Genomic DNA, 27,049 nt, shown 5'->3' with positions numbered 1-27,049 from the left:
TTACTATGACATGCATTATAATAAACAGAAACCTTTTAAGAAAGGCTGCACAAGCATCAGAATCACAGAATGTGACTTGTCAAATGTATTAAAAAAGATGTTTGGTTACTGCCTCCGTGTAAGGGCTGAATATGAGAATGAGACATCTGAATGGACTGTTATCAAGGAGTTTGAACCTCTTGCAGACAGTAGGATTGTTTCTTACTTTTCATATTTTTCATTTAATTTGCCTTGAAATTGAGTATTTGTCATGATTTTCTAAGTATACTACCAATGCAATGTGTCTTTGTGATACAGCTGAAATTGGACCTCCTTCGAAAGTGGTTGTGAAGCCAAGGTTGGATATGTTGGACATCGACATCTCTGAACCTGTAAATGAGAATGATAATATGTCTATGCATGAATATTTTTTGGACTTGGCTTACAAAGTGTCCTACTGGAAAGTTGGAGAGGAAGAAAAGGTAAATTTCACAGGACTGAAGAAAGAGATATAAATACATTTTTTCATTAGTTTAGAAGGACAGCTTCCTTGTAATTGTAAATTCTGGTGAGCTAGAAAGCCATTAAAGTAGTTGGATCACTTTGTATTAGGTTGCAGTTCAACTGAAATGTCAATACTGGCAAGTGTGTACAATCTGCCCAATATTTCAAAAATCATTTTGTAGTTATTTACAATTGTGTAAGAGAGAATTTATCAGAAATCCATTGATAAAAGTTATTAATATAATGTTGAATAATATCATCTTCCTGCAGGTTTTTAAAATCATTTTTAGCCATTTTCACCAATGTTGTGTCATCCTTACTAAGAACAATTTTCCTATAAGATGTAAAATGTCTACATAACAGACCACAATAGTTAGCTGAATTTACTGCTGTAATTAAAGCTTGGTTCTACTAACGATTGTAAACTGTTCACAGTCTATTTCATAGAATCAGAATGATTACAGCAAAGAGAGAGGCCATTCAGCCCATTGTGTTTATGCCAGTTATCTTCCAGAACAATTCAGATGGTTCCATTCACCCTGCTCTTTACCCATAGCCCTGCAAATGCTTTCTCCTCAGATAACTATCCAGTTCCCTTTTGAAAGCCATGATTAAATTTTCCTCTGTCACACACTCAGGCAGTGCATTCTGAATCCTAACCACCCACTGCATGAAAAAGTTTATCCTCATGTCGTCTCTGGTTCTTTCGCCATTCATCATTAAATCAGTGTTCTCTGGTTCTCAACCTTTCTAACAATGGGAACAGTTTCTCCCTATCTATTCTGACCAAACTCCTCATGATTTTGAACACCACTATCAAATCTTATCTCAATCTTTCCTTAGACGAACTTCTCCAATCTCTCCACGTAACTTTTTTATTCATTCAGGAAATATGAAATTTGCTGGAAAGGTTTGTATTTCTTGCCTATTCCTAATTGCTGTTGGGAAGTTGGTGTTGAACCGCCACAGTACTTGTGATGTAGGTTTGTTCACAATGATGTTAGGAAGGGAGTTCAAAGTTTTCGACCCAGCAACAGTGAAAGAATGGCAATATGGTTCCAAGCCAGGATGGTGTGTGACTTGGAGGGGAACATGCTAGTGATGGAATTCCCATGTGTTCCTGCCCTTCTAGGTAGTAGAGGTTAAAGGTTTGGAAAGTGTTATCGAAGGATCCTCAGTGAGTTGCTGCAGTGCATTGTCTAGATAGTGAAAATTGTTGCCACTGTGTGTTGATGGTGGAGGGAGTGAATGTTTAAGTTACTGGATGGGGTTCTGATCAAGCAGGCTGCTTTGTTCTGATTATATTGAAAGTCTTGAGTGTTATTGGAGCCACGCTCATCAGCAAAGTAGAGAGTATTCCATGACACTCCTGACTAGTGCCTTTTTGGATGATGGTCAAGTTTTGGGAAGTCAGGAGATGAGTAACTCGCCGTTGAATTCCCAGCCTCTTAAATGCTCTTGTAGCCACAGTATTTATATGACTGGTCCAGTTCAGTTTCTGGTCAATGACAACCCCCAGGATGTTGATAGTGAGGGATTTAAAGATGATAATGCCATTGAACATCAAGGGGAGAAGTTTAGAATACTCCAGTTGAGGCCGAACCTGTGTGTTATATTCACCATAACATCATTGTTTTTTTGTACTTTGGCTGGATTTTCACAGCCTATTTTCCTTTTGTTGCTTAACCTGCTATCCTGTGAGTCAGTGGCTGCCCTGCTCAGAACATTGTTCGCTGTGTATCGTACAAACTCACAAATGGGCCAAAGGCCACCATTTTCGGACCTGAAAAGTGCCTGGTCTACCTCAAATTACCTGGAGTGGCAAAGTATTTCAAAATTTGAGCAATAGATTAAGTAAGCCATTTCACACTGCTACTATGCAGTAATTACACAAGTGACATTTTCCACTAACAAGATGTTGTCGTAAGTCAAAAAAGACATTCTGCTCACCACACAATTGAGCAACCTTGTGTATGAAGTTCAGTGTCAGTGTGATGCCAGGTACGCAGGCTATATGTCCCACTAATTGGCTGATTGAATCAAACAGCATGTCCCTTCGATTGTTAATAATAGGCGATGTACAGACAGTGTTCAACTAGTCTGCACTTGCAAAGCCCAAAACAAAATGTTTCCTTGTGGATGTGATTCTGTGATTTGGAGGCACTCACTGAACAGTCCTGAATGCACTAATAGCTACACTAACACTCAATTTAACATAATCAGTTGGGCTTGTAACATGACTCATTTATACTTACTAGAAGCAACATATGTTCTCTGCAAACAAAAGGAATATGTTCAAGCCTTGTGCCTTTTTTGAATTATCCAGGAGCTAGGGGAGCTTACAGTTCTCGTTACTTTCTCCGTGGCAACACCTTGGCTAATCAGAGTCAACTTACAAACAATCAATACCCTTTTCTCCCGTAATATAAATTGTGTGATCATTTGAAATTTGGCATTCTTGTGTTTGTCCTGTTGAATGCAAGACGAGAAGCTCTGGCAACGTGTCTCTCTTTTCAGCAATATTTATTAAACTGGTCAACCCAATGAAACAAGAAGTTCCATGATTTCATCAGTAGTGTCTGGCAAGTATATTGAGAAGAATTATGTCTGTTGTGTGAGTCTATTAAGTAGTTTTATGAAAATATTGACAGTACTCCCTTCATAATGCTTCCATTTAATATGCTTCATTTTATCTGTCTTGCTTCTACTATTTGGCTCCTGTAATTATTTGACAGACCTTTTGAATTCCACAGACTGAGAGCGTTAACATTAATCAGAAGATGAAAACCCTCATAAATCTTAAACCTTGGACCACCTACTGCCTGAGAGTTGAACCTGTCTTACCTAAGAGAAAGACTCATCCTAGTTCAATTGTCTGTGAAACTACAATGGATAACGGTATTACTATTTTCTTCTATTTGTCCCATTACAATATTTACACTAATACAGTCAGCTCCTCTTAAAGGAAAACTATCAGATAAAACCATTATACATTTGGATACATTTTTTTCTCTTCATAGAGGAAGGGTCTGCCAGACACCGATGTTGGATTGCTAAATCACATATTCCCAGCTGCTCCTGCTGCTCGAAACTATGGGCTGGATTTTTGAGGAGTTCTGGAGACTCCAGGGGCCTTTAAAAAAAATGGCTCATGGAACCTGTGTCTTGAAGTCCCACCTCCATTTCTGACAAATCCAATTTTCGCTGGTAGGGGAAAGGGGGCAGAGCAGACTCACATAGGCAGGAAACTCAAACTCAGCAGGGTTGTTTAAACTCAATACTGGACTCAAACAGACCCCAGTTTTGCTGTAGAAATGGCCTTATCCTGCAATGTGAGAGTCGTGAATTTATGAAGAAGACATATGCTCAAGAAGGGTGGATAAGGTTTGTCATGCTGTGACGTTATTTAAATCTGCTGCCCTTTTATTAAGGATTGAAAAACACATCCTGCTGTGTCAGTGAGGGTTGAAAAAAATCTGTTCAGCCGTTACAAGAACTGTTGTTTATTACACAAAGGTTTATTATTATAGCATTAATTAATGGTTGGCTGCTTTCCACAACCTACAATTATCCCGGGGGGGGAGGTGCAGGAGGTGTTTTAAATTTATGGCTTGATTGGCAGCTCAAAGAGGTTATTAAAAGATTCACTGTATTTTATGTGGGGTTATGAATACAAGCCTGTTTGTTTTGGTAAGAGATTAATTAATCTCTTGTACATGAGGGGCATTCAAATTTTTGAATGGACTTTCATGAATGGGAGTGTTTTTATTATAGTAAAAGCTGTCATAGATATTTAGATCTTTATTTCACCTCAACATGGTGGATACTGAGTGAGCTGGCATGGTGGGTGTAAGGGCAACATGAGTTGGCATTAAGTTGGCATGGAAGCTATAAGGGGCCATGGGGGATGGGGGCATGAGTTGACATGGTGGGATGTGAGGGGTCATATGTGGTGGCATTAGTTGGCATCAATGGGGCATGTAGAGTGAGTGGGGGCTGATAGGGGGTGAGGAGTGAAGGCTAGACTGCCTAGTATTTAACACACAACTGGGGCAAAGGCCCAGAAAACCAAGCCAGGAATTTTCAAAAGCTCACCTCGGCACTCAGCATTCCCTGTGCTGCCTCCAGGGGCGGTAGGCCTGACTCCATCCTCCATCACCCCCCAGAGTGAAAATTGGGACATTCAGGGCACTTTTTCCCCAAGGTGGGTTTGCTGAGTCAGGAAATTTCTCAACTTGAGCCATCTGCCTTGGAAACAAAAAACCAGCCCAATGTATTTTGATAGTTTAGGCGGACCCCTTGAATTCTTAAAAAAGTAGTTCATCTGTGTACAAGCCAATGTTTATTCCTGACCCAACAATATCATAAACAGATTAGTTAGAAATAAATTACATGTGCTTTTAGTGGGACTTTGTTGTGCACAAAATGGATGAAAACAAAAGAAGTAAGAACAGGAGTAGGCCCCATAGCTCCTTGAACCTGTTCTGCCATTTGATAAGATCATGGTTGATCTTCAACATTAACTCCACTTTCCCATCCCTTATCCCACTTGGTACCCAAAAATCGGCCAATCCCAGTCCTGAATGTACTCAACGACTCAACAGCCATGGCCTTGGAAGTAGAGAATTCCAAAGATTCCCAACTCATAGAGTCATAGAGGTCTACAGCACAGAAAAAGGCCCTTCAGCCCATCAAGTCTGCACCGGTCAAACAAGTCCCTAACTATTCTAATCCCATTTTCCAGCACTAGGCCCATAGCCTTGTTTGCCATGGCATCGCACGTGTACATCCAAATACTTCTTAACTCTCTGAATGAAGACATTTCTCATCTCAGTCCTAATTGAGGAAATGATCGGATAGACTGTGGTTGTTTTCTTTGGAACGGAGGCTGAAGGGAGATTTAATTGAGCTGAATAAAATTATGAGACGCCTAAACAGAGTAGATTGGAAGTGCCTCAGCACTTTCCCTCAGCAGACAGGTCATTACCCAGGGGCATAGATTTTAAATTAGTTAGCAGAAGGATTAGAAGGGAATTGTGGAGAAATGGTTTCAACCGGGGAATAGTGAGCATCTGGAACTCTCTGCCTGAAAGGGTGGTAAAGGCAGAAAGCTTTATTCCACGTAAAAGATACTTGGATATGCACTTGAAGGACTGTAACCTGCAGGGCTATGGACCAAAAGCTGGAAAATGGAATTAGGCTGGATAGCTGGCACAGACATGATGAGCCGCCTTCTGTGCTGCAAATTTTCTATGGGTTTATGTGGACTGGGTTCAAGAGGCCGGCAGGGGAAGGTTTAAGGCATGGAGAATGACCTTTTAGACGGATGCCTTCAATGGGCCCGGGAGACCTGCAAAGGAGCTCCCCCCAACTTGCCCGATAGAAGTCCATGTATCTGAAGCTGTTAAGCGTCCCACATCATGTGGCTCTACCCCTGACACCAGTAAAATACCAGCAGAGGCAGGATGAGGCCCTTGAGTGGCCTTTTCCACCCACAGTAAAATGTCAGACAGGTCGGGGTGGCGGGTTGACTGTCCGCTGGATTTTACATGCTTCCCCATCTTCAAACCAGCCAGTGGGGGAGTGTAAAATTCAGGCCTCTGTTTTTAAATGACCAACTGCATATCCTGAGGCTATGACCCCTGTTTCTAGACTTTCCAGCCAAGAGAACCAGCTCCTCAGCATCTATACTGGCAAGCCTTCTAAGATTTTTTTCCATTTCAACAAGACCACTTTTTATTCTTCTAAACTCCACAGAATAGGCCCATTCTACTCAATCTCTTCATAGGCAACTCTCTCATCCCAGCGGTTAATCTAGTGAACTTTTGTTGCACCCCTTCTAAGGAAACTTAAGCATGGAGACCTAAACTATACACAGCGGTCTCACTAAAGTCCTATACAATTTCAGCAAGGTTTCCTTATACCCCAAACCCCTTGTAATAAAAGCTAGCATACTATTTGCCTTCCTAACTGCTTGCTGCACCTGCACATTAGTTTTCTAACCAAATCCCTCTGAATACCAATATTTGCTCACCTTTTGTCTTTTAAAAAATATTCAATATTCTGCTATCCATTCTTCCTACCAAAGTGGACAATTTCGCATTTCCCAACATTATACTCCACCTGCCACCTTTCGTTCAATCATTTAACCTGCCCATAACCCTTTCACAGCATGTTTGTATCTGCCTCGCAGCTTACTTTCCCAACTAGCTTTGTATATCAGCAAACTTAGATATATTACCCCTGATCCCCTCATCTAAGCCATTGATATAGATTGTAAGTAGCTGAGATTCAAGTAATGATCCTCGCAATATTCTAGTAGCCATAATCTGTCAACCCGAAAATGACCCATTTATTCTTTTCCATCCATTACCAGTCTGCAATCTATGCTAATATATTATCCCTAATCCCATGAGCCCTAATTGTGTGTAACAACCACTTGTGTGGCACCTTATCAAGTGGCTTCTGAAAAGCCAAATGTACTATATCCATTGGTTCCTCCTCATTAACCTGTCAGTTGCACCTCTCAAAAACTAATAGATTTGTCAAACATGATTTTCCATTCATAAAACTTTGTTTACTATGCCTAATCATATTATGATTTTCTAAGCGCCTGTTAACACATGTATTATAATAGATTTTACTCCAGATGTCAAGCTACCTAGCCTATATTTCTCCATTGTCCTTTTCCCTTCTTCCTTGATCAGTAGGGTTACATTTGCTAGCTTCTAACCCACAGGGACCATTCAGAATCTATGGAATTCTGGAAGATCAAAATCAGTGCAGCGATTACCTGCAACCACTTCTTTTAAAGCCTTAAACTGTAGGCCATCCAAGGGATTTGTCAGATTTTAGTCCCATTAATTTCTCCAGTTCTTTTTCATTACTGATGTTAATTACTTCAAGTTTCTCGGTCTCATTAGAACCTTGGCCCCCCATTATTTCAGCTGCTTTTATGTCTTCTACTGTGAAGATAGTTAGAAGATAGCTCTGCCATTTTCTTTATCCCCATTATAATTTCTCCTGTCTCTGCCCCTAAAGCTAAGTATTACTTCAGTAATCACTAATCACTTCCTTTTTACATAAATGTACAATTTTTTACAATCTGACCATCGTTAGTTGGAAATACATCACCGCACCTTCACTGTCACTGAGTAAAAAGCCTGAATATTAAGTTCAACAATTTTAGATCATGAACTCTGTCCTCCATCCCCACCCCCTTTCCCATTCCGCCCCCCCCCCCCTTTTTTTCCAATAATTTATATAGATTTTTCTTTTCCCACCTACTTCCATTATTTTTAAATGTATTTCCATCCATTGTTTTATCTCTACCTTTTAGCCTTTTTCGATTCTTTCACCCCACCCCATCCCCACTAGGGCTATCTGTACCTTGCTTGTCCTGCTTTCTACCCTTAATTAGCACATTCCTTAGATAATATCACCACCTTCAACACCTCTTTGCCCTTTTGTCTGTGACATCTTTTGGTTATCTCCACCTATCACTGGCCCTCTATCCAACTCTACTTGTCCCAATCCCCCTTAAACCAGCTTATATTTCACCTCTTAGTTCTGTTGAAGGGTCATTCAGACTCGAAACATTAACTGTGCTCCTCTCCGCAGATGCTGCCAGACCTGCTGAGTTTTTCCAGGTATTTTTGTTTTTGTAATCAGTGCAAGACTTGTGCCAACTAACAGAATCCATTCTTGCAACACAATTTATGCAATAAGTCTTTGGCCTCATGTTTTATCTTCATTACAGTAGTTTCAATTCACAACAGAGGTAGGATTTAAGATGTGTGGCCAAATGATGCTTTTTACCTACAAATGTTTGTGCTTGCAGGTAGAGTTCCAGAGTGGCAGGTGATTGTGCTTCTTCTCATGTCACTTTTTAGTGTCTTCAGTGTAACAATGGGAACTTTCTATGCGTCACTTCATATTTACAAGGCTGTCAGATATGGTTTCTTTCCTTCCTACAACCTCCCTGAACACATAAAAGAGGTATGTGTTATTCCAGCCATTTATCTCCATTCCTGATTTACAAGCTATCAAATTTAACCTCACGTAACTTGGCAAATGTAAGCAAACTTCAGCTATCCTTTTCCAGGTGGGATGTATTAAGGTTTACAAAGCAAGGTTAACATGAGAGTGCAAGGATGTGATTTGCTCCAAATTACTCCCAATTCACTGCCTTAGCTTTGCCAGAAGCCCTATTTATGCTCTGCACTTCCCACCAAGTTACAGCAGCAACTCCATGGAAATTCTTGTCCAAAATTGCCATGTTAGCTGCTAGTAAATTTTATATCCACTTTAATAAGCTCGAAAGTTTAGAAATAACATGGTTGTAATGTAAAAGTTCCCACTGTCGCCATGATAAACAGCACTGTGATGCAACAGTTGGGTTTTACAAACTGCTGGTGTGGGGGGTGGGTGCTTCAGGGTGAGGGGGTGCCAGAAATGCCTGGCTGTCACAGGACAAATCTCCCTAAAACTGTCAGATAAAACTAGCTATTCCTTACCAGATTAACTGCTATTACTTTCTAGTCACCTAATGGCAACAACACGTAAGGCAGTATTTAATGGAGGTGACTTGGGGGATCTCATCTGCCAACTGGGGAACTGGCAAGAGCCCCATATCACCTCCTTTAGGGAAGGCCTGCAGCATCATGTGTCTCTCAGGGACTTGTCAGGTCAACGGCAGGCCTACCCTTGGGATCAGCAAATCCCGGTTGGAAGTCCCGCTTGCCAGGAGCTGCTGGCCAATCAGAGGCCAGCAGCTCTATTGAAAGACAGCACAATCGGGGAGGGGGTGGCTGCTACCAGTACAACACCTACTCAAAGCCTAGTGTCGTCACTGGATCCCAGGCCACAGTTGAGTGATGGTGAGAGGAGGGCATCATGGTCTAGGGGTCACAGGAGAGGGGGATGAGGGAGTTGGGATCAAGGGCAAAGGAGTGACTCTCAGTGGAACCCCTGCACCTCCTCCCCCCCCCCCCAACCACCCCACCGATGCTGGGTGCTGGGTTCCTCAATCAGGCACTGAGTGCCTTTGAACAAGGCCTAGCCCACCCAGAAGTCCTCAAACAATCCTGCACGGCTTTGCTTTTCATGCTCTCTGCATGGCAAGCCCTCCTGCCCACCGAGTTAATACCCATCGTATGTACGTTCATTAATTGTCCACTTAAGGGCCTCAATTGGCAGTAGGGCCTGAAGGCCATCTAAGGGCTTTTCCATTCCAGGCTTAATCAGGGTGGAGGCAGGATGGCAGTGTGGTCCCCACCCACCATCCGCCTGCCTGATTGAATGATCAGACCGCCAAACTTGCCATGGGGGTGGGCATTAAATTCCACCCATAGTTGTTAACTGCATGCTTTCTAAGAGAGCCCTCCACTTTTCAACCTTCACTTCATGCTATTTGGACAGTAGCCCCTATATTTGTTAATCGGGGAGTTTAAATTCCTTCCATGACTTTGCACATTATCTTTTCTGTGAATGCTTGATATTTCAGCACGTACACAGAGCAGAGATAGGGTTGGATTTTGGGTTTTGAGTCAGGACCTTGATGTTGGGATCAAATGGGGGTCCCAACCCTGCACTGTGTCAGGAGCAGTCAGCCAGCAGTAATTTTTCCTGAATTGGCCAATTAGTGGCCAGAGGGCACTCTTGCCATCCAAACAAAGACAGTAGGCAGGCTCTGGAAGCTGGAGCACCAATAGGAAGCCCTCCAATACCGAAGGAGCTGCAGACTGTAGTTGCAGGTAAGGAAGAGAAATGGTGCCATCTCAGTAACTTTTAAAATTTTTGATTTAAAAAATTGTTATGTTTTAACTAGGTGTCACTTTACTCAGGAACCAGTTGCACACTTACCTGTTGACAGGCAAGTCGATTACAATAAGTGTCAGACTTAGAGACCATTATGAAATGAAGCACATATCATTTATTTACACAAATGCCAGAGCATTAACATACTGTGTGCTTCTCCAGCCAGACCCTACTCTAGACTAACATTAACCTGGTAGCTCATGCTACACAGCTATTGGGTCTTACAATAACGTGGTCAATCTGCTCACAGTCTCTTAAAGGTGTATTACACCTCAGATTACCACATCCCTCCCCATTTACTTGAAAGTACATTTTACATATATTAGCTATTTACAAAAATTAACTATTTACAAATTTAGTGTCTCAGGAGGCTTTGTCAAACGTGTCGACCGACGTAGTTCTACAACTTCGGATGGTTTATCTGAGGCCTCCCTCTCAGGAATTATCTGTCCACTAGGCTCCCCAGTAGGAACTTCCAAATTTGCCTCTTCGACTCTCTCAAGCTCAACAGATACTGAAGGTACTTCCAAAGTAGGAGGAGTTCCTTTTACCTGTGGTGTAGGTTCGAACAGAAATGTTCTCACACTCTTTTGGGCCTCATCACATGCACTCCTACTGCTCCTGCCCTCCTAATTCAACCACTTGAAAGGTGACTGTCAGGCAGTTTCTGAGAATTTGGGTGTTGGGCAAGGCTAAATGCAACACAAAATGATCAGCCTCCTGTTGTGTGAAAAAACAAATCAGGAACTTGTTAGCAATTTCACTTTTTCTTCCTACATGTCTTCTTTTGATGGGTTTCCTTCTTGGCAGCGCTGACTTTCATCTCAGCTTCCTCTTCAACTTCCCTAGTGGCCAGACTAGGCTCAGGTATGAGCTCAACTTGAGTGAACTCAGTGGTTGAATCTTCCAGCATTTCCTCATCCGTCAGCTCCTTTGAAAACTCAGGGGTCTCTATTCTTAAGGCTTCTTGGTTTCCACGTAATTGGTTCTTCAGTTCTTACATTTCTTTTTTATATTTGTTCGTTGTTTCCGGTAGAATTAAGTATTGTTGTGCTTTTGCAGCTAATTGATTCTTCATCTCGGCCAGAGATATGCAGAATTCTTTCTATTCTTCCTCATACCTTTTTAATGGTGCAAATTGGAATCTGAGGGAATCTTGCAATTTGCGAAAGTCCTTTAACAGCTTTTCTTTTTCTTTTTGGAGGTTCTGACTTCAACTTGAACTCAGTCCTGAAGCATCAGCCCTACAAATTCCTTTTGTTGAGTCTTTACATGCTCCTTTTCCCAAACAGCAACATTTCCTGCTTCTGATTGAGAATTCAGTAATCTCTAATATTGATCTCTTTTAACCAGTTTCTTCCAAGGAGACTCAGCCCTCTGTCTTCTATAACCATGATGGGCAGATTTACAGACTGGCTTCCATATTGTACTGGAGCCTTGCATGTACCTTTCACTTGTATGTTTTTGCCAGTGTATGTCTTTAGTTTGTCATCTGAGTTTTCCAGCTTTAGTGCGTGGCCTCCTCCGTTCAGATACTTAAACATGTGTTCCCCTACGACTGTCGTGGATGCCCCTGTATCCACCCATATTCGAAGGGGTTTTCTGTTGACTTCTACTGTGTTTTACCCATTTTTAAATTGTGTAGGAAGTAAGTATCTGACTCTCAAGCCCAGAGAACCATGGATGACCAGAGATATTCAGGTTACGATGAGAAGGAAAAGAGGCTTTTAGCAGGTACAAGGGAAGCAAATCAGCAGAAGCATTAGTGGAGTACAAAAGGTGCAGGATGGGGCTTAAGAAAGCAATGAGGAGAGCAAAGAGAGGATATGAGAATGCTCTGGCTGGTAAAAGGGAAAATTCCAAGATGTTCTATAACTATATCAATGGGAAGAGGATAATCAGGGAAAGAGTAGGGCCCATAAGGGGCCAAGGGAAAGAGTAAGGGTCCAAGGGGGCAATCTATGGGTGGAGCCAGAGGACATCACTAGGATGTTGAATGAATACTTCACATCCGTCTTCTCCCAAGAGAATGAGAATGAAGGTATTGAACTCTGGGAGAGAGACTGCGAGGTTCTTAAGCAAATTGATATAGAGAGTGACAAGGTATTGGAGGTGTTGGCAGGCTTAAAAGTGGACAAATCTCCGGGTCCAGATGATTTGTGTCCCAGACAGCTGAAGGAGGAGATCGCAGGGGCCCTGACCCAAATTTTTAATTCCTCTCTGGCCACGGGGTAGGTGCCAGAGGACTGGAGAACAGCTAATGTGGTTCTGCTATTTAAGAAGGGTCGTAGAGATAAGCCAGGGAACTACAGACCAGTAAGTCTCACATCAGCGGTAGGGAAACTATTGGAGAAAGTTCTGAAGGAGAGTATCTACCTCCACTTGGAGAGGCAAGGTTTGCTCAAGGATAATCAGCATGGCTTTGTCAGAGGGAGATCATGCCTAACAAATTTGATTGAATTCTTCAAGGGGGTGACCAGGTGTGTAGATGAGGGTAGTGCAGTTGATGTAGTTTATATGGATTTCAGCAAAGCCTTTGACAAGGTCCCACATGGGAGACTTATAAAGAAGGCAAATGCACATGGGATACAGGGTAATTTGATAAAATGGATTCAAAATTGGCTTAGTTGTAGGAGGCAGAGGGTGATGACTGAAGGATGCTTTAGTGACTGGAAGCCAATGTCCAGTGGCGCACCACAGGGATCTGTGCTGGGTCCCCTATTATTTGCCATTTATATAAACAACATAGATGACTATGTGGGGGGTTGGATTAGTAAGTTTGCAGATGACACAAAGATTGGTCGGGTGGTTAACAGTGAGGTTGAGTGTCTTGGGCTACAGGAAGACATAGACAGGATGGTCAAATGGGCAGATAAGTGGCGGATGGAATTTAACCCTGAAAAGTATGAGGTGATACACTTTGGAAGGAGTAATTTGACAAGGAAGTATTCAATGAATGGCGTGACACTAGGAAGTTCTGAGGATCAAAGGGACCATGGTGTGTGTGTCCATAGAAGTCTGACTGAAGGCAGAGGGGCATGTTAGTCGGGGGGTGAAAAAGGCACATGGGAGACTTGCCTTTATCAATTGAGGCATAGATTACAAAAGTAGGGAGGTCATGTTGGAGTTATATAGAACCTTGGTGAGGCCACAGCTGGAGTACTGTGCGCAGTTCTTGTCGCCACATTATAGGAAGGATGTGATTGCACTAGAGGGGGTGCAGAGGAGATTCACCAGGATGTTGCCTAGGATGAAACATTTAAGTTATGATGAGAGGTTGGATAGACTTGGATTGTTTTCGTTGGAGCAGAGAAGACTGAGGGGCGACCTGTTCGAGGTGTACAAGATTATGAGGGGCATGGACAGGGTGGATAGGGAGCAGCTGTTCCCCTTAGTTGAAGGGTCAGTCAAAAGGGGGCATAAGTTCAAGGTGAGGGGCAGGAGGTTTGGGGGGATGTGAGGAAAAACTTTTTTACCCAGTGGGCGGTGACGGTCTGGAATGCGCTGCCTGGGAGGGTGGTGGAGGCGGGTTGCCTCACATCCTTTAAAAAGTACCTGGATGAGCACTTGGCACGTCATAACATTCAAGGCTATGGGCCAAGTGCTGGTAAATGGGATTAGGTAGGTAGGTGAGGTGTTTCTCACATGTCAGTGCAGACTCAATGGCCGAAGGGCCTCTTCTGCATTGTGATTCTGTGATTTCTTCAGGCTCCTCCATTATATAAATTTCACAACTTCTGCCTTTTTGTTTGAACTTTGGCTTCAATCTTTCTTTTTACAATATCGCATCATGTGCCCATTGCGATGGCAGTAGAAGCACTCGGTTCTTTTGAATTGTCATTCATCTGAAGGCTGTTTCCAATTCTGCTATTATGAATGTGGTTTTCATCCATTAAGCCATTGGTTTTTGCTGGTCTGTTAACAGCAGCTATTTCTTGCCTTTCTGTGTAGCCCTGCGCTTCTGTGCCTTTTCTAACCGGTGCCTCCCTCATGACATGAAGAACAGTGTCATTTTGTGCTCCCTTGATTTCTTCTCAGTCACTGACAGCAATTTCCATTGCAAGTAGCAACTCGAGGGCTTTGCTGAAATCCAAATCTGTCTCAGACAGCAAACTTTTTTGAATGGCATCTTCGTTAATCCCACACACCAATTGGTCTCTTAACATGTCATTAATCAATGCCCCAAACTCACCGTGCTCTGTCAATTGTTTTAAGGCTGCTACATAGCAAGTGACTGTCTCTCCAGGGGCGCGACACCTCAAATTGAATTTAAAATGCTGCGTTGTTACTGAGGGTTTCGGTTGGAAATGGACTTTCACTAGATTCACCAATTCATCAAAGCTCTTGGAATCTGGGGTGTTGGGTACCGTTAGACTGTGAATTGGGCTGTACATTTTATTGCCACATGTTGACAAGAGAACCACCCGCCTCTTCTCCACCCCCAATATGTCATTGGCCAAAAAGAAAAACGCGAGACATTCAATATAATGCAACCAGTCACCGGTGGTCTGATCAAACGGTTCAATGTGCCCAAATTGTAGCATACTGGGGGTAGATAACTTCGACTATGGTGAAGGTTTGCAATTGTAATGTACTTACAATCGGCCTGCAGGCTCGGCTACTTCAGTACAGTTGAGTTTTCACAGCTTTCCTTGGAGTCATCGTCTGGTGATGTTTTGCCTATGGGTCGCTTTGCTCGCAAACTGGTTGCGCACTTATCTGTCAGCAGGCGAGTCGATTACAATTGACATCAGACTTCGAGCCCAATATCAAATGAAGCACATAGCATTTATATTTACACAAACGCCAGAGCATTAACATGCTGTGTGCTTCTCCAGCCAGACTAACTACTCTAGACTAACATTAGCCTGGTAGCCTGCGCTAAACAACTCTTGGGTCTTATAGTCACATGGTCAATCTGCTCACAGTCTCTTAAAGGTGTATTACACCTCATATTACCACAAAAGCGTGCAAAGCTGCCAGGCGATCATTGTGGAAGCTGTTTGTTGAAAAATTCCAGTCGGTCTCTGATAATAGGCCTTAATTAGCCTTTTACTTACCTTAATTGACTGCCTGCCATTTGCAGGCAAGTAACCCTTCCATGCCTCCAGGAAAATGGTTTGGCAGTGAGGATGGTGCCTAGGGTGGTGATCAAAATTCCAGACATTAGGTTATAATACGTTGTGTACATTAATTGATATTCAGAGGTCCTTCATGAAGGCAGATAAGAAGGTTAATGTGTCAGCAATTCTGTGCCAGCAACATCCCACAAATAGCAATGGATCCCTGCCTTCTACTTCATTTAGCTCATCTAGTTCAAATGGAACCCTATACATACGGTTAAGAGAAATGAGTAGATAAAATTAGTAACTGCCAAGGAAATATTCCTTAAGTGTACATCATTCTATATACCAGTCTTCACTTTAGATGTGGGCATCTTTGCTTTCTGGACTCCCAGCTTCCAATTTATTGTCAGGATTTCACTTTTTTTATACCACCAAAATACTCGCCATGCCAGGAAAGCACCACAAAAAATGAAGTGTAACACTGGGTACATGTTATGGAAGATTCTCAATTACACTGAAGTGAGAATGATTAATCTAAAATACTTGAATTTTTTTTTGTACAGTACCTGGAAGAACCTTCATTGAATCGTCAATTCCTGCTGCCCCAGACTAATAATCTATGTGAAGAATCATTTGACAAACTAAGTATTATCGCAGACATTCAAGGAAGTTTTGACAACACAGATGTTGCCCTGAATACAAATATGGAAATGATTGAGAAACAGCCCAGGAAGGAGGAAAATCAGGCCATTGAGGGTGAAGAGGAAGACAAAGGCCTGCAAAATAATAATAACAACAACCTTTATGGCAGAATGCAGACACGGCCAGATAGTGCTGCTTGAGTGAGTCAAAGTGGAGAGCTGCTTGAAGGCGATACCACACACAACTTCCTCTCTTTTCTGGGATTTTTGTGACCCACGTAGGATTTATTTCTGTACATTTCTTTCAGTTGTACATGAAAATAGCATCCTATGTGGTCTGCGTTGTTTTCTCTCACTTCCTCTTCAGCGAACCATGAACATTTATCGCCGATCTGAGTAAAACTAGGAAATTGGATATAATTTATTATATTTTAACAGTAAAATTATGTGAATTTTGGATTTTTGCTGAGATTTTTGCAACTATCAAATTTTGCCTGTGGTTTTCTCTGAGAAATATGTTTTGTAATTAATATTCAATCCAAATGAATATGAATTACATGTTTTTTAAAACAAGGAACATCCCACGGATTAAAAGAAATTAAAAGCAAAGGACCCCAAATGCATCTACTGATTTATTACAATTCTTACATATGTATACATTTGCCAAGGGAACCATAACAGTTCGCAATATTCCCAGGTTTTGTACAACTGGACGGAGACTTTTTTGCTCCTTTACTTCAATCCCTTTGTAATAAAGGCCAGCATACTATTTGCTTCCCTAATTGCTTGCTGTACCTGCCATGCTAACCTTGTGTGATTTTTGTACAAGGCCACCCTGCTCCCTCTGAATACCAGCGTTTCCCAGTCTTTGTAGCCTTTTCCGTTATAAATTCCTCTGCCCACATTTATAACGTAAACTGCCTATGTAGACTTGTCTTGTGAATATATATTTTTCCTGCAATTGGAAGTGCTGCAGTGTCAATACAAGCTGATGTGTGCAATTACAGTGTAACAGGTTTACATAGGCATTTTCTATTATAGATGCATAACGTATGGTTTTAAAATGTGGACTGAGTTTATATAGAAGTTACACAGAAACAGGCAATTCAGCCCAACCAGTTGACATTCACCCTCCATGCTAACAAATTGCTCTACTGATGCACCATCGTCCTCTTACCCTTCATCTAAGTATCCAATTGAATCCAGATTCTTGACATAGATTCTGCCTCCATACGGTAAAGTCCCACCATTCGTGAGGGTTACGTTTCCGCAAAACCTCGCAAACGGCGAAATCACGAAGGATGAACATGCTTTTCAACGGGAGTCAATTAGATAGGTTGAGCAATGCGATGGCAGCATTAGTTTGTGTAGTTACTATACAGCAAATTGTAGTACCTTCATACGACAGATGGGGATGGGGGAGCCTGTAAGCAATTCAAGACATGTATTGAAAATTTTAAAAAGAGACAATCCCCAATTAAGGAAAAAATAAATCACCTCAAAACTGGCAGACAAATCTGTGAACGTTTCAGAATTGAACAGAACCATTATTGCAGCTCTGGACCGAGAGATTCGGACATTTCCAGGTTTATCTCTCCGTTTGGGCTGCACTTCAGCTGCAAACATTTCAGGCACCACTTCTCACCCCTGTCAGAAAGGTACTTAAAAAATAAAGAGAATTAAATGTCCACAGCCAGGACTAATAGAGGAATCCTCTTCCACAGGCTTCAGCACCATCTCCCTGTTAATAGCTGTTGAGGACTCTGCTCCATCATGGCTGCTGTTTCCTCGGGGAAAGAGGAGAGGGGGAAAGAAAACGCTCATGCCATGGGTGATGCGGTGTAAAAAGACTTTAGCACAGGTAGGCAAATACACAAACAGGGAAGTCGCAAAAGGTGGGACTTTACTGTAATAGTCCTGAAGTGAGTTCCACAACTTTCTGTATAAAGAAGTTTCTCTTACACTCTGTCCTAAATTTCTTCCATTTAATCTTGTGCCTATGGCCCTTTGCTTTAGACCACTAACTACTTGGAACTGCCTGCTTTTATCAATCCTTCCCCATCCCCATGCCTGTTTGTCTGGTCCAATTATCCTTTGCCTCTAACCCCATTTCACCTGAAGGCTACATGAGCTCTTGATTCCCAGTGTGCAATGCCAAAGAAGATTGACTATTTCCACCAACTCCAGCATGATGCCACCACCAAACACATCTTCCCTTCACCCCCCCCCCCCCCCCCATCGGCATTGCGTAGGGATCGCTCCCTCCGGGACACCCTGGTCCACTCCTCCATCACCCCCTACTCCTCAACCCCCTCCTATGGCACCACCCCATGCCCACGCAAAAGATGCAACACCTGCCCCTTCACTTCCTCTCTCCTCACTGTCCAAGGGCCCAAACACTCCTTTCAAGTGAAGCAGCATTTCACTTGCATTTCCCCCAACTTAGTCTACTGCATTCGTTGCTCCCAATGTGGACTCCTCTACATTGAAGAGACCAAACGTAAACTGGGTGACCGCTTTGCAGAACACCTGCGGTCTGTCCGCAAGAATGACCCAAACCTCCCTGTCACTTGCCATTTTAACACTACACCCTGCTCTCTTGCCCACATGTCTGTCCTTGGCTTGCTGCATTGTTCCAGTGAAGCCCAACACAAATTGGAGGAACAACACCTCATCTTCCGACTAGGCACTTTACAGCCTTCCGGACTGAATATTGAATTCAACAACTTTAGGTCTTGAGCTCCCTCCTCCATCCCCACCCCCTTTCTGTTTCCCCCTTCCTTTTGTTTTTTTCCAATAAATTATATAGATTTTTCTTTTCCCACCTATTTCCATTATTTTTAAATCTTTTATGCTCTCCCCACCCCCACAAGAGCTATACCTTGAGTGCCCTACCATCCATTCTTAATTAGCACATTCGTTTAGATAATATCACCAATTTAACACCTATGTGTTCTTTTGTTCTGTTGTTTGTGACATCTTTTGATGATCTGCTTCTATCACTGCTTGTTTGTCCCTACAATCACACCAACCCCCTCCACTTCTCTCTCTCTCTCTCCCCCCGCCCCCCACACACCTTAAACCAGCTTATATTTCAACTCTTTCTTGGACGCGAACTCAAGTTCTGTCGAAGGGTCATGAGGACTCGAAACGTCAACTCTTTTCTTCTCCGCCGATGCTGCCAGACCTGCTGAGTTTTTCCAGGTAATTCTGTTTTTGTTTTGAATTTCCAGCATCCGCAGTTTTTTTGTTTTTAAGATTGACTATTGTTTCATTAACATCTTTCAGCTTGGCGGGCGGGAGCAGTAGGGAAAGGGACCACCCGCCGACTGTGATTTCATGCTGGCTGGCCAATTAACGGTCAGCCAGCATGAAACGTGCGCTGAAATGCTCAGCGCTACCAGGGTGGGGGTGGGAGGAGGGTGGGCGATGACGTTTCCGTGGGCACGGGTGAGTGCTGAGAGAAATATCTCTGAAGGCCAGAGAGCTGCCTCAGGGAGCTGCAGATCCAAAAGTCATGATTAGAAGTTTTCAAAATCAGGAAAAAAAATGTGCAAGCATCACAATCAGGCACCTGAACGTATAGATGATAAAAATGCTGTCCATATGTTTTTATTTTATCTAATAACGGAAACCTCATCCAGCCCTTGGATGAGGTTCCAGGAAAATGCAAGGTCCACCTGGCTGATTTGCCCATCCGCCAACCGCAAAGTTGGACAGATCACAAAAAATCGGATTCAATTACCCCATTAATTAATTGCACTCTTAATTGTCAGCAGGCGCGCTTCCAACTTTTGCGTGCACCCGCCAATCGAAATATCGCGTGAGTGCGGGATGACAGGACTCACGACGTCATCTCATGGGATTTCACGTCCAATCAGGTCGAGCGCACACCCACCCGATCAGCATAAAATTCTGCCCTATGTGCTACATCTAGGATACCAGAAAATGCGGATTTAAGGCAGAAGAACCAGAGGGGAGATGAGGAGAAATTTTGTTTTACGCAATCCGTTGTCAATACCTAGAGTGCACTACCTGAAAGTGTCGTTGCAGCATATGCAACAGCAACTTTCTGAAGGGAGATAGATGAATATTTGAAGGGAAAACATTTTTTTCAGGGCTACAAGACCTGGGGAGTGGGACTAATTGGGTGAATCAAAGAGTTGGCAAAGATATGATGGATTGAATGGTTCCCTCCTGTGGTGTGTGATTCTCTGTCATGGATATAGGGGTAATATCAAGCAAACATTTTTTTTATTTGTTCATGGGATGTGGGCTTTGCTGGCTGGGCCAGCATTTATTGCCCATCCCTAGTTGCCTTTAAGAAGTTGGTGGTGAGCTGCCTTCTTGAACCACTGCAGTCCATGTGGTGTAAGTATACCCACAGTGCTGTTATGAAGGGAGTTCCAGGATTTTGACCCAGCGAACAGTGAAGGAATGGAGATATATTTCCAAGTCAGGATGGTGAGTGATTTGGAGGGGAACTTCCAGGAAGCGGTGTTCCTATCTATCTATTGCCCTTGTCCTTCCAGATGGTAGTGGTCATGGGTTTGGAAGGTGCTGTCTCATGAGCCTTGGTAAATCCCTGCAGTGCATCTTGTAGATGATACACACTGCTGCTACTGTACATTAGTGGTGGAGGGAGTGAATGTTTGTGGATGTGGTGCCAATCAAGCAGGCTGCTTTGTCCTGGATGGTGTCAAGCTTCTTGACTTCAGTACTAGCATATTTATCTATGCTCAAATTAGGGGCATATCAGTGGAACTGTATGAAAAACAAGTAGCTTATATTTATTGTGGTATTCCACCTGATGTTTCCCAGTTTTTTTTATCATACCTGGCTAACATAGGACATGGCTCAGATTCTCACTCCCGGGTCAGGGAGCGGGGAAATCTCCCGACTCGCCACACCCTTGGAAATACTCCCCTGAGTGGTGGGTCTTTGTTTTGGGGGTGGGGGGGTAGGTGCATGATGGAGTGGGCCCGCTGCCCCCAGGCACAGATTGAAGGCAGCCACAAGGGCTGCTGAGTGCTGAGGCTGGCTGGTTGAAAGGCCAGCTTCAGTTCTCTGAGACTTTGTCCCAGTTGTTTTCTTAATTATTAGGTCATCCAAACTCACCCCTAAATACCCTCACCACCCCACCCACTCTTCATGCCCCATACATAGCAACATGCCAACCCATGATCCCACTCAACCCCCCCCCCCCCACCCATGGCCCCTTATGGCCCCTATGCCACCTTATTGCCAACTCATGCCAACCCAAGCCCCCCACCCACCCCATGACTCCTTACAGCCCTCCTGCCACCTTAATGGCAACCCATGCCTCCCACCCACGCATGGCCCCTTATAGCCCCCATTCCACCTAATGCCAACGAATGCCCCCACCCACCCCATTTCCCATAATAGCCCCTATACGACCCTAAAGCCAACCCATGGCTAGCCTCATGGCCCCTTATAGCCCCTATGTCACCTTAATGCCAACTCACCCAGTATCCATCATGGGCAGACCTCAGGAACTATGTTGAGGTGAAATAAAATAAAGCTCTGAATATCTATTACAGACTTCACTACTGTATATAAAAAAAAGCTCCCATTCATGAAAGCCCATTCAATACAATTAAATCCCCTCAAGTACTTTATCCCTTATAAAACAAACAGTTGTATTCATAACCTCACATCAAAGGCAGCTTTAATAACCTCTTTGAGCTGTCCATCAGGCTTTGAACTTACAGCCCCCTCCCCCTAACATGATAATGAAAGGTTGTGGAAAGCAATCAAGCATTAAAAATGAGATAATGATAGCCCTTAGGGTTATTTCAACAAACGGATACTGTAAAAGTTAGAGCAGATTTTTTCAGCTCTCACAGACACAGGCAGCTTTTTTTATTTTTTAAAAGGATTGGGGATTTAAATAACTTGACAGTTGAGTTTTTTTACTTCTCACTGACACAGGCAGGCCTTTTGTATCAATTTTTAAAGGGCTGGGAATTTAAATAACTTCACAGCTTGATGGGTCTACAAACTTTATCCACACTTCAAGAGTAGTTATGACTGCTCTAAAAAGTCCTAACTCCCACACCGCGGAATTAGACCCTTGCTACAGTGAAAATGAGGCCTGTTTGAACTCAGCATGTCCCACCCATTTTCCCCCACTGCTGAGTCTCCAAAACTCCATGAAAATCCAGGCCTATATGTTTTGCACCTGTATCTGCAGCACAATTGAAGCTCTCCAATGTATTAAGAATATGAGAACATAAGAAATAGGAGCAAGATTAGAACATTCAGCCCTTTGAGCCTACTCTGCCATTCAAAACCATACTAACTGATCATGGCGAATGCAGGCACAAGATAGAAAATTGTTGGGACTGTAATGGAAAAAGAATGAATGGAAAAAGACAGTAATCACGATTTGAGAAAGAGGTAAACTGCTTTTGATGAAGTGCAATAAATAAAAGAGAAAAATTTAGACATCTTAATCAGATGAAACTTATAGAAACAAAGCAAAATACCATATATTGCATGAAATTTGTTAAAGAGAAATGCTCACATTTGTGGATGACATGTAGCAAGGGAGAGAGGTGGAGGATTGTCTCTTACTTGTCACCTACCTTTCTTTCTCATTTAAGCATTTGTACAGTCTGTCCCATTATAAACATACCATGAATAATAAAACTTATCTCAAATGAGGAGAGTGATGGTTTGGTTTATTTATCTTTGTCTTCCTCTGCTACCCATTTGAGCAAAAAGCACCAGCTTGGCTCAGTTTTTAGTCACAAGTTTGTGGGTTCAAGTGCTAATGGGATTTGGGCCTATAACTTAGGCTGATGCTCAGCTGCAGCAATGAAGGAGTTCTGCATTGTTGAAGATACCATCCTTCAGAAACATTAAACAGAGGCCTCATCTGCCATTTCTGGTAGATGTGATAGATCACATGCTGCTATGGAAAGTATGTCCACACAGTTGACTGATTGCTTCCTCAACCAGCATCACCAAAAGAAAACAAATTAACTGGTCATTTGTCTTATTTCTAATTGTGGAATAATGTTATGTGTATAATTATTGCTATGTTTTCCTACATAGTAAAAGTCATCATATTTCAAAACAACTTATTGAATTTGCAGTGTATTGAGATGTTTCTGAAAAATGGGATGAGGCAACATACAAATGCATGTCTTTTTATCATTCCTTGACAATTAAGATTTTGGGAGGTAGCCTATACTCTGGCTTCTCTTAATGCTATTCTAAAGCTAGTCACTAGGAGGTATATAACTTTGTACCTTATTATGGAGAGGTGCTTTGTCTTCTCAAGTCTTCCATTCCTTTACTAAAGATGCTGACTACTTGCTAGGATATGGCTCCAGTGGTACCAGTAGCCCCATTGAAAGAAAAAAAAGAATTGCATTTATATAGCACCTTTCACAACTTCAGGACACCCCAAAGTACTTTACTTCCAATGGAGTAATTTTGAGTTCAATCACTGCTATAAATATAGGAAGAGCAGCAGCCAGGTTGGGCACAGCTAGGTCCCACAAACATGAATATGATAATAATCAGATAATCTTTTTTTAATGTTGTTGATTGAGGGATAAATATTGGGCAGAACACCAGGGGTAACTCCCCTACTACTCTTTAAATAATGCTACAATTTCTTTTCTGACAACCTAAGGGATTTTCTTTTTATTCATCCATGGGGTGTGGGCGCACTGGCTTGGCCAGCATTTATTGTCCATCCCTAACTGCCCTTGAGAAGGTGACGGTGAGCTGCCTTCTTGAACTGTTATAGTCCATGTGGTGTAGCTACACCCACCGTGCTGTTAGGAAGGGAGTTCCAGGATTTTGACCCAGCGACAGTGAAGGAATGGAGATATATTTTCAAGTCAGGATGCTGAATGGCTTGGAGGGGAACTTCCAAGTGATGGTGTTCCCATGTGACTGCTGTTCTTCTAGATGGTAGTGGTCATTGGTTTGAAAGGTGCTGTCTAAGAAGCCTTGGTGAGTAGTTGTAGATGGTGCTGACTGCTGCCACGTTGCGTCAGTGGTGAATGTTTGTGGATGGAGTGCCAATCAAATGGGCTGCTTTCTGCTGGATGGTTTTAAGTTTCTTGAGTGTTGTTGGGGCTGCACTCATCCAGGTGAGTGGAGAGTATTTCATCACACTCCTGACTTGTGCCTTGTACATGGTGGACACATTTGGGGAGTCAGGAGGTGAGTTATTCCACCAGCCAAAAGATGGCACCTTCAACAACACACCACTCTTTCAGTATTGCATTGGAGCATCAGCCTAGATTTTTGTACTGAAGTCCAAAGAGTGGGACTCGAACCCACAACCTTCTGTGCTACCAACTAAGTTATAGCTGACACTATTGTACCTTGACTACATAGCCATTCTTTATGTGTGAGCTTGGGCATTGACTATCAGGGAATAACAGGCAAGCTCAACCCTGTCCTTGCACAAAGGCCTCAAACATATACTTTCAACAGCAGTTCCAGACATTCTGCATCCTAATCCAGAAAACACCAAGGTCAATTATAGTGACCCTACATCCTAATTGAGATCATCAAACTTAATATGGACCTGGGATTGAATTTATGATCCACCCTGGCCTGAATTTTACCCTTGGCGCGATTGCCAAGCCATGGACCAGTCGGGATACGGGCCTCCGCCCGTGATTAGCCCAGTACCGCGACTTCACACTGGCTGGCCAAGTAATGCCCGGCAGCATGAAACACGTCTTCCCAATGGTCGGGAGGGGCCAGGCAGGGGCAGGCACCTGTCGGGCGCCGGGTCCAATGGCAACCCGCCAGGCGGTTTAAAAACAGCACAGGCAGCTCCTTGAAGGCTGCCAAGGAAGAATATATCTTCTGCGTTGCTGAAGACCAAAGCTATGGCCTCAACTGCGGTTGCAGGCGCCAGGCAGGAGGGCAGGTCAGGTTGGCACTTAGAGTGTCTCACGGTCCTCCTGGAGCAGGTGGTCACCAGGAGGGACTCCCTCGTCCCCAGAAATGGAAGGAGGAGGCCACCACACCTGAGAAAAAAGCTTGGAATAAGGTGACAGCCCTGGTCAGCAGCCATGACATTGTGTTCAACGACCTGCTGCACCCGGGAAGGGTGAGTACTGTTTTGGCATGAATCAGTGAGGTGAAGTGTTGAATTTGTCCTGCTTTTTGTGTCCAGGACATACCTGGGCAATTTTCCAAATAGCCGAGTAGATGTCAGTGTTGTAGCTGTACTGGAACAGCTTGGCTAGGGGCGCAGCAAGTTCTGGAGCACAAGTCTTCTCTACTTTTGCCAAAATAATGTCAGGGCCTTTGCACTATCCAGTGCCTTCAACCATTTCTTGATATCACGTGAAGTGAATCGAATTGGCTGAAGACTGGCATCTGTGATGCTGGGGACCTCCAGAGGAGGCCGAGATGGATCATCCACTTGGCAATTCTGGCTGAAGATGCTCATCCAATGAGTTAATTGTCCACCATCATTCACAATTGGATGTGGCAGGACTGCAGAGCTTAGATCTGATCTGTTGGTTTTGGGATCACTTAGCTCTATCACTTGCTGCTTATACTGTTTGGCACGCACGTAGTCCTGTGTTATAGCTTCACCAGGTTGGTATCTCGTTTTTAGGTATGCCTGGTGCTGCTCCTGACATGCCCTCCTGCACTCTTTATTGAACCAGGGTTGATCTCCTGTTCCTCCAGAAGCAATGAGGACAGCACCTCACCTTCCGACTAGGCACTTTACAGCCTTGCGGACTGAATACTGAGTTCAACAATTTTAGATCATGAACCCTCTCCTCCATCCCCACCCCATTTCTGATCCCCCCCCTTTTTTCCAATAATTTATATAGATTTTTCTTTTTCCCACCTACTTCCATTATTTTTAAATGTATTTCCATCCATTGTTTTATCTCTACCTTTTAGCCTTTTTTGATTCCTTCACCCCACCCCCACTAAGGCTATCTATACCTTTCTTGTCCTGCTTTCTACCCTTAATTAGCACATTCCTTAGATAATATCACCACCTTCAACACCTCTTTGTCCTTTTGTCTGTGACATCTTTTGTTTATCTCCACCTATACTGGCCCTCTATCCAGCTCTACTTGTCCCACCACCCCTTAAACCAGCTTACATTTCACTTCTCTTCTATTTTTACTCAGTTCTGTTGAAGGGTCATATGGACTCGAAACGTTAACTTTGTTCCTCTCCGCAGATGCTGTCAGACCTGCTGAGTTTTTCCAGGTATTTTTGTTTTTGTTTTGGATTTCCAGCATCTGCAGTTTTTTGCTTTTACTTTAGTCCTGAAATGAAGCCTGGACATGCTAAGAATGAAGCTCAGAACAGAGATGAAGCTGTCAAGTTCAAATAAGCAACCAGCAGCAAATTATCTCCTATACTCCTCACTACTCACAATGGCTTGGTCCAGTCATTTTTCGGTTAGAGGTAGCCCACGGGATTTGAATGCTGAGGAATTCAGCAATGTTAGTGCTGTTGAGTGTGGGAGGAGATACGTTAAATTTCAGATTGTTAGGGGCAGTGCGAGTGGGAGTGTCGCAGAGACTCAGCTGGGCTGCAAGGGGCAGATTGACTGGCTGGCGCAATGACTCGGCTGGGCCGCTAGGAGCAGTGTGAGTGGGAGTGTCGATGGCGCAGTGACTCAGCAAGGCCGCTGGGAGAAGTGTGATTGGGAGTGTCGATGGCGCAGTGAGTCGGCCGGGCCGCTGGGAACAGTGTGAGTGAGTGTCGATGGCGCAGTGACTCGGCCGGGCCGCTGGGAGCAGTGTGAGTGAGTGTCGATGGCGCAGTGACTCGGCCGGGCCGCTGGGAGCAGTGTGAGTGAGTGTCGATGGCGCAGTGACTCGGCCGGGCCGCTGGGAGCAGTGTGAGTGAGTGTCGATGGCGCAGTGACTCGGCCGGGCCGCTGGGAGCAGTGTGGGTGAGTGTCGATGGCGCAGTGACTCGGCCGGGACGCTGGGAGCAGTGTGAGTGAGCGGCGATGGCGCAGTGACTCGGCCGGGACGCTGGGAGCAGTGTGAGTGAGCG

The 27,049-nt window shown here is 43.5% G+C and overlaps 1 protein-coding gene across 4 annotated transcripts in view; it reads left to right on the top strand.

Annotated features, from left to right (window-relative positions):
* The window catches only part of LOC121290564 (interleukin-10 receptor subunit beta-like), a 34,308-nt gene extending 17,680 nt beyond the window's left edge, over positions 1-16,628 (top strand). For all 4 annotated transcript variants that reach the window (XM_041211121.1, XM_041211119.1, XM_041211118.1 and 1 more), the window contains exons 3-7: positions 1-188; positions 298-461; positions 3,237-3,381; positions 8,324-8,481; positions 15,932-16,628. In XM_041211121.1, coding sequence (XP_041067055.1) covers positions 1-188; positions 298-461; positions 3,237-3,381; positions 8,324-8,481; positions 15,932-16,210 — 934 coding nt within the window. In that variant the 3' untranslated portion in view covers positions 16,211-16,628. The remainder of the gene's footprint in view (positions 189-297; positions 462-3,236; positions 3,382-8,323; positions 8,482-15,931) is intronic.
* The last annotated feature ends 10,421 nt before the right edge of the window (positions 16,629-27,049 follow it).

The sequence above is a fragment of the Carcharodon carcharias genome, chromosome 18 (assembly GCF_017639515.1).
Source record: "Carcharodon carcharias isolate sCarCar2 chromosome 18, sCarCar2.pri, whole genome shotgun sequence".
In the NCBI taxonomy this organism is placed as follows: Eukaryota; Metazoa; Chordata; class Chondrichthyes; order Lamniformes; family Lamnidae; genus Carcharodon; species Carcharodon carcharias.
The sequence above is the reverse complement of the archived record's forward strand: the minus strand, read 5'-3'. Positions and strand labels throughout refer to the sequence as shown.